At 38.3% G+C, this 8666-nt stretch overlaps 1 protein-coding gene across 1 annotated transcript; it reads left to right on the top strand.

The window, feature by feature from the left end:
- Nucleotides 1–4200: 4200 nt before the first annotated feature.
- Nucleotides 4201–5475, top strand: LOC119684591. The gene is made up of 2 exons (XM_038098665.1): nt 4201–5128; nt 5218–5475. Exon 1 carries the CDS (start codon nt 4377–4379, stop codon nt 4983–4985), a length of 609 nt encoding a protein of 202 aa, XP_037954593.1. The 5' UTR covers nt 4201–4376; the 3' UTR covers nt 4986–5128; nt 5218–5475.
- The last annotated feature ends 3191 nt before the right edge of the window (nt 5476–8666 follow it).

Genomic DNA, 8666 nt, shown 5'->3' with positions numbered 1-8666 from the left:
GGAAGTTTCATTAAATTATATGTTATACTTTGCAGATGTTTATGATTGTTTAATTATTTTTAAATGATTAAATTTCGATTAAAATAACTAATACACGTACTGATTACACATAACTTTACAGATAAATTCCTAAACCTAATTTATATCCATGGAAATTTTGATAGAAGTAAAATGTTGAGATTTTTTCGGTTAGACTCTTCTAGGATAAAATATTGAAGATTTTCTTGACTAAAGCTTTTGTTTTGGTTAGACTTTTCTTGGACGCAATAACCTCTTCAATTCATAATAAATGCAACGTAACAGGTAGATTCACAGTGATCGAAATCAATAGATTGACATGTCTGGTGTTAGTAAATAATAAATACGTATTTATATACTTTATAAGGTCTTATGATCTAATTTTCATTAGAAACGAAGGACAACATAATTCATAACAACTCACATAATATCATCATTTCGTTACAAATAAAAAGCAACAGGTAGATAGACCATCGATAAACATCGCTGGATCGATATCTGTCAAATAATATATACTCAAGAAAACATTTTGTTCACGCTGATTATAAAATCGTACATTAAAACAAAGGATTTATTTGATAAGTGAAGTGAAGTCAGTTCATCCCCTGAAACATAAACGCGTTACTGGAATGCGATTTCAGCCGGAAGTCTATTACAATCTGATCTGGTTTTAGTGAATTCAAGCTTCAAACTAAGGCTATATCTCACATAACCACTTCATTATTTTTTTGTTTTTGTATCTCGGCACTCTCTTATGATAAAATAAAATAGTCCCGAAACATGGAACAGCATTGTCAAAAAGCAAAACTGTTACAATTATATCAGAATCGAGAAAACTTAGTTTATCACATATTTTAAATAGAGATTACGAATCAAATGCATAGAAGTGACACTTTTTTTGTTAGCGGGGAATATTGCTTTTGATGAAATGGTCTTTAGTTTATTTATAATTTCCTTAAAAACGAACAACTTTGTGATCTTTCGAAGCAAGGAAATAGGAATTTAACAACAACAAAGTCCATTTCAAAATGTTACATAGCTTATAATTATAACAGCTTATTATTATTTGGAGCTGGAAGCAGGAACTTGGAAACCCTTAGCCTAAAAAATTCCTCATATTCGAGTATTAAAATTACATTATGTTTATAAACAATACTTCTTATTTATATCAACATTTAATTGAGCAAAAAAGAATTAAAAAAAAAGTAAACTGACATCGTTTTCGATTGGCATCCAGAATAATTTTATTTACCGTAAATTGACAGTTTTAATTTTCGATTGATTAAACTCAGGCAAAACGTGTAACACTCAAGTTTAATATATAACACTTTTTGTCAGATTATTATTTCGCCTGATGTGTCTATGTCCAGGTTTGGTCAGAACTAGGCTTCAGTTTCTGGGAGCCCCCCTCTTCAACACACTCGGCGATATCTCTAGCATTAGCATTGCCCAGATTCTTTCGTTTATAAATGTTTCTGACTGGTTCTAGCTTGACCTTCTCTCTACTATCCACTATTACGAGGTTTTGTGAATTTAAAACGGCTTTTTTAGCTAATTGAGGAGAACTCGTTCCTCCCTCCACCACAACTAACTAACTAACTACATTATTTTCCTGAAATTAACAACTGTTTTATGTTATTTGACAACAATATTTAGGGATTACTTCGAAATTCCAGCTAAAACTGTTAGATCAAGAACAAAAATCTAGACTTTCTAATGAAAAACGAGTTATAAGTTCTAATCGCTTTCAGTTAAATAGTAAGTCTATTTTAATAAACGAAAAGAATATTGTTCGTATTTTGCTATCCGACTTCAAATATTTATACAAAAAAATAGTCTTCATCAATATTTTTCTACATTTTTGTTTTTATAAAAAATTTTCAATTTCTGTTTAACAAAACCACATTTAATTTATTATCTTTTTTATTTATCATTTTACTATTCAACTTAAAACTTCTCAAAGGTTGGCAGCTCTTATCGTTTTAATATAAACACTATTATTTATTTGCTTTGTGTTTTTTATTTTATTTTTGCGTTTTGCTATGAACTTGAACCCAACAACAAATATTATTTTATATTGTTATTAAAGAGCTAACAACAATAACAACAACAATAACAACAACGACAACGAAATGCAATCCAATAACGACTACAACAAGGGAGAGTAAATTGCGCGAACAAAATGAACTGAATCAAAAACAGAAAATACAAAGCAAAAAAATAAATAAATAAAAAAGTATAAAAATAAAGTAAGATAAAAAAATAAAACATGTTAAGAGCATGGAATGAATATAAATTACCAGATGAAGTGAACTATACGTACAAGCATTGAGAAATACGAGATACGTACAAGGCAAGAAGACCCAATGACTTGGATTGAAAAATATTGGCAAAGAAAATTAATCAACAATTACAATAACAATAACAGCTACAACAACAACAACAATGAGCGATAAAAATTTGACTTTCGAAAATAGTATAAAAATAATTTATTATAAAAAAAATTAAAATAAATTATTTTATTATTTTTATGGAAATAAGTATTTGAGAAAATAGCGATCAGATAAGTTGAAAGTAATATTAAATAAAATTTATATTATCTGAGTTATCTCAAGGAAATATTGTAATAAAAACAAAACAAAATAATAAATAAAAATTGTTATAAATTATGAAAATTTATTGAAAATAATTTTAAAGAATATATTAACATAGTATTAACATAGTATAGTATACATACACCTCTACGTGGTAGGCACCTTGTCGTGGTGTAGGGGCTTAGATACAACTTGAGCTATTCTGATCAATATTTCAGTCAGTGTTATCACTGATGTCACTGACTGGAATGTTGATTGAGATTAGAGCAAGAAGTGCAACCAAGATCTACCAGTAGGTTAAGGTAGAATGTGTTGTTTTGTAATCTATGTTTGTAGTGATAGTAATTAGTTATAAATTTGTAGTTAATTTGTTGTTTGTAGTTTGTAGTTTGTAACCTTGTAGTCCTTGTAGTAGTTAGTTTGTAGATAGGCTCTTTGTTTTTGCAAGCTGGCAAAGTCTGAATGGCTAAACAATACTCTAGCGTCTCAGGGAGTAGGTGGCGGTAAAGACCGTCCACTAAGTTCCAGCTTATCAGCCAGACTCGTAAGGGTAAGTGCGACAATCTCTCAGGCTGATGGGAAGCTCTTGATATGGTCATGTCTCTGCCAAGGGTGGACTGCTGATTGTCGGGCTGGGAAGAGAAAACTTCCCGGGTACGTATTTATAGTAATATTTGTTTTGATATGTGTAGCTTTCAAATTTGTACGATACCTATAAAAACCCCCAAATCTGAGGTAGACTGTTACGCCGAGGATGCTTGACTGGAGGGGTGCATCCAGTCTTTTAGTAATGAACTCAGGATACCGGGCACTCTCCTGTTTTAATTAATGCCTTCTCAAAGTATGGGGCTCTGCTTTGGGTGACTGTTCTTTCCCTTATATTAAACACTGTATATGGATAATAAACTAAATATACCAATTAATAATATAATTACAGAGTCAGAGGAAGAAGCTCTACTCCGTTCGCCAACGAAGGTTGGAGGAAATCTTGAAAAGAGGCTTGAAGCATCTCTCAAGATTCAGGATCTGGATGATCTGAACCCATCTGCTCAGAGACCAATGGTATCAAGCGGTGGGAACACCTCTCCGGTGATTGACACCCAGAGTCCTATGGACACAGGTGACCACGATGGCGGTGCGTCTAATGCTAATACCCAGAGCATGGTGAACTCAGGTGACGGCAACATAGAGACCAGGAAGAAAGCGGAATACTTCACCGGGGCTTAGAAAAGACGCATCAAGGCCATGATTAGGGATGGATTGGATTTGGAGACTGCGAAGCAGAAAGAGAGAGAGCGATACTCTCTCTACAAAGCTTCCTTGGCAGCAGAAGGAGAAAGTGACAGACCCAGTACCAGCAAAAGGTGCAGATCTAATAACACATCTCCCGAAGAAACACAACGCCCGCAGCCCAAAAAGCCAAAAGCCACTCAACACACATCTAGCTCTACCGGAAACCAGCTAAAACCGACTCCATCTTACAGGGATGTAGCCAATGCTTGCAAAGTGGCTATCGCCCATGAGAAATATCCGGAGGTGAATCTCACTGGTGACCAAATGGAGTTGATAAAATCGAAGCTCCTGGAGGAAATTGACAAACTTCCCAAGCACAATAGTGTCTACGGCTTCATCACCAGTGTTAACAGAGACGGATGGCTCTCATTAACATGCTGCAATGGTGAAACGAGGAACTGGCTGACCACCTGTGTCCCAAAACTCAAACCATTCCCGGATGCTATTCTCAAAGTGTTTCAGGGCGAAGAGATGCCCAAAACCTATGTGTGCATCACATTTATTCCCCCCTCTGCTGTGCTACCACCAGAAATTCTGATGTCCCGATTGGAAAAACAAAATGGTGGCATTTGCACATCATCGTGGAGAATTCTCAGGACTGAGAAAGATAAGAATGGTGGGGAAACCGTTACGATCTCAGTGGACGAAAAATCCAAAAATTGGATAGTCGGTCAGGCAGGGAAGCTGTATCTGAACTTCACACAAATTCACGTACGTGTGAAGGGAGAGCCAACTGGACCCAAGAAACTGACGACAAAAAGGCCATTTACGACAGAGAAACCCAGTGACGTCAAGCAACAGGTGCCTCCATCCAAAAGGCCGCTTTCAGGTGATAGACCCAGTACCTCAAAAGCACAGGCAGATAAGCCAAGTGAGACGGTTAAGGTCACACGGGACAGCACCCGAACTGAAGTCGGACCCAGCACCTCAAAACAGCAAGGTGGCACACCGGTATCTAGTATAAAGGACCAGAAGCAAGGGCCAAAGAAACCAGCTTCAAGATCCCCTCGACAGGAAGCACCCACTCATGGGACAAAATTGCCCAAGTGGATGCGGAACGGTAAAGGACGATACCAATAAAATGATGAGGTGCCTGCAGGTTAATCTTCAACACGCCAAAGCTGCTACGGCGGTGTTGACACAGCGACTTCTATCTGAAAAGATTGACCTAGCCTTTATCCAGGAGCCATATGTATATGAGAACCAGATAAAGGGAATAAAAGGTAAGCTACTGTACGATCATGCTAGCCATGGTCGACCTCGTGCTTGTATTGTGGTAAGAGATGACATTAATGCTTTCATTATTCCACAGCACACCAACAAGGACCAGGTAGCAGCTATAATTTCTGTGGACACCCCAGTAAGTAAGACAGAGCTCATTGTCTGCTCATCTTACCTACCTGGAGACTCCCAAGACCTGGACTTCCTATCACTGAAAGGACTAGTAGACTACAGTGTTAAAAGCAAGAGGTAACTCATCGTTGGAAGTGACGCTAATGCACACCACACGATCTGGGGCAGCACCGACATCAATAAAAGAGGTGAGTGTCTATTTGAATTTATAACTGGTAACAACCTATATATTTTGAATACGGGCAATAAGCCCACTTTTATAAACAGAATCAGGGAAGAGGTATTAGACATCACCCTAGCAACACAATTTATAAAACATTTTATCAAAAACTGGAATGTTTCAGCAGAAACATCCATGTCTGATCATCGTCAGATTAGATTTGATATTGATCTAAATATGAAGGTAAGGGAATCGTATAGGGTGCCTAGGGCCACAGAATGGGATCTTTATACTGACGAACTCAAGGCCAATCTAGGCAGTAATAAACATACGATAAAAAAATATTCATGATTTAGAAATAGCTGATGCTGCCTTAAGCACAACTATTATAAATGCCTACCATGGGGCCTGTCCGGTGAAAAATAAGACCGGCAACAGAAGTGCACCATGGTGGAATAAAAAGTTAGCCAAGCTAAGAGTCGAATCCCGGAGACTCTTCAACAAGGCAAAAACCAACGGTGAATGGGACAATTATAAAAATGCCCTCACCGCCTACAATAAAGAAATTAGAAGGGCAAAAAGAGAATCATGGAAAGGCTTTTGCTCAGAGATTCAAAACTTAAGCAATAGCGCAAAAATCCACAGGGTTATCTCGAAAAGCCACACTAATCCCATTGGGCTTCTAAAACGACCTGATGGTCTTTATACCAATGACTGCAAAGAGTCACTTATACTTCTAACAGAAGTACACTTTCCGGGATCTACAATTTACGACCAATCAATCTCCCAGCTTAGTTCCCTGGTGACCAAAAGACCCAGAAACAATGACTGGAAGATTGCTCGTAAAATCTTCACTGAAGATAAAATTAAATGGGCGATCAACTCATTTTCTCCTTTCAAAGCACCTGGAGCAGACGGAATATTTCCAGCACTCCCACAAAAGGGACTAACTGACCTTGTGCCCTACCTCATTAATATCTTTAGAGCTGGGCTGGCGATGGGAATCATTCCCACTAATTGGAAGGAAGCAATTGTCAAATACATACCTAAAGGAGGAGGTAAACCTAGCGAACTTCCTAAATCCCATAGGCCTATAAGTTTGACTACATTTCTTTTAAAAACTATGGAGAAGATAGTGGAAAGGCATATAAGGGAAGAGTATTTATCTATAAATCCACTCCACGCCAACCAATACGCCTACCAACAAAATAAATCCACCACACATGCATTACTCAGTCTTACTAATAAAATACAGGAGTCTGTAGATTGCAAAGAATATGCGGTGGGATGCTTTCTGGATATTGAGGGAGCGTTTGATAATACTGATCACTCACATATCGAAAGATGCCTCCATGACAGAGGAGTAGATGATACGACACGCACATGGATAAGCAATGTACTAAGAAATAGAATGGTTAAATCCACTCTCGGCAATGCCGAAATAAAAGCACATACTGTAAAAGGATGCCCACAAGGGGGTGTATTATCCCCACTCCTGTGGTCAATTGCAGTAGACGAGCTCTTGCATCGACTCAGTGCCAAACATTTCGAGGCACAAGGCTATGCTGACGATATAGTCATACTTGTCAGGGGTAAATATGAAGACATGATCTCATATCGACTTCAACATGCCCTGAACATCGTTAGTAGATGGTGCAGTGAAGTAGGATTAAATGTAAATCCTAAGAAAATAAGTCTGGTAGTCTTCACAAAGAAAAGGAAGAGAGTACTTTCCAATTACCCATTCCTAAATGGAGAAGAGCTATCATCCGTTACCCAAGTAAAATACCTGGGAATGATTCTAGATGAGAAGTTGACGTGGAATTCTCATGTAGACAATGTCATACGAAGAGCCAGAGAGGCATTATGGACCAGCAGAAACCTCATTGGTAAGCACTGGGGCCTTAATCCAAAACTCAGCCTTTGGATGTACACATCTATTGCCAGACCAATTGTAACTTATGGGTCAGCTATCTGGTACAAAAAAGCACAACAGAAGACTGTAATAGATAAACTTCGCAAGCTGCAGAGATTAGCCTGCATAATGACAAGTGGAGCGATGAGAACTACCCCGACAGCAGCCCTAGAGGTTGCATTGGGGCTCCCCCCACTTCACCTACTAGTCAAAAAGGAAGCAATGACTTTTATGGCCAAGCTACAGTTGACTAGCAATCAATCAACAAGACTACTCGATAACTCCCTGTTAGGTAGGGAAACGCAAAGAGAGGAAGGACTAAATATCACCATATCTGACATTTGCTTACCTAAATTCAACTTTCACCAAAAGTTCCTAATACTAATACCAGACAGAAATGAATGGGAACGGAACATACCTCCATTCGCTGGAGACTACCATCTGTGGTACACGGATGGCTCCAAAACGATGGAAGGAGTGGGGGCGGGAGTATATGGAGTAAGACCTAAAGAGGAAATATTTGCGAGTATGAGTAAAGAAAACTCAGTTTTTCAGGCTGAAGTACACGCAATTGAATTATGTCTCAGGGTATATAAAGGTAAACCCGTCACGGGAAAAAATATATATATCTTTTCTGACAGTAAATCGGCACTCCTGGCACTACGCTCACCTCGAGTAACCTCAAAAATAGTGTGGGAATGCCTTCTACTTCTCAAAGACCTTGCTGAAAAGAACAGAGTCTACTTAATATGGATTCCAGGGCACAGCGGTTTTGAGGGAAACGAAAAAGCAGATGAACTAGCGAGAAAAGGGGCGGCCTCATACTATATTGGGCCACAACCATTCTGCGGTCCTTCGTGGAGCTTTTTCAAACTTAAAACTAATGAATGGTTGGAAAAAGCAGCTCAGAATGATTGGGATAATACAATTACCTGCAGACAAGCAAAAGAATCCATGCCGTTTCGATCAAAAGCCAGAACTAGGGAGCTACTTATGCTGAACAGAAGTGGCATCCGACTTGTCACAGGTTTTCTAACTGGACACTGCGGAGTTAAAAAACATTTATTGAATCTAGGTATCACTGGAGACGATAGCTGTAGACTTTGTTACGAAGAAGAGGAAACAGCAGAACACATATTGTGTCACTGTGATAGTCTTGCAAGACTCAGACTTCGCTACTTATCCATTGCCTATCCGCTTATAACGGAAGTAGGCAACATCTCTCCAAAGGACATACTGGCATTCTTAACTGCCACTCGTCTATGGAACTGAAGTGGGTATGTCACAATAATCCTCGAGGATGCAGTGACGCGGAGACTACTTCCCAACCCTT

The sequence above is a fragment of the Teleopsis dalmanni genome, chromosome 2, assembly GCF_002237135.1.
Source record: "Teleopsis dalmanni isolate 2A chromosome 2, ASM223713v2, whole genome shotgun sequence".
Taxonomy (NCBI): Eukaryota; Metazoa; Arthropoda; class Insecta; order Diptera; family Diopsidae; genus Teleopsis; species Teleopsis dalmanni.
Note: the sequence above shows the minus strand (reverse complement) of the source record. Positions and strands in the feature narration are given on the sequence as shown.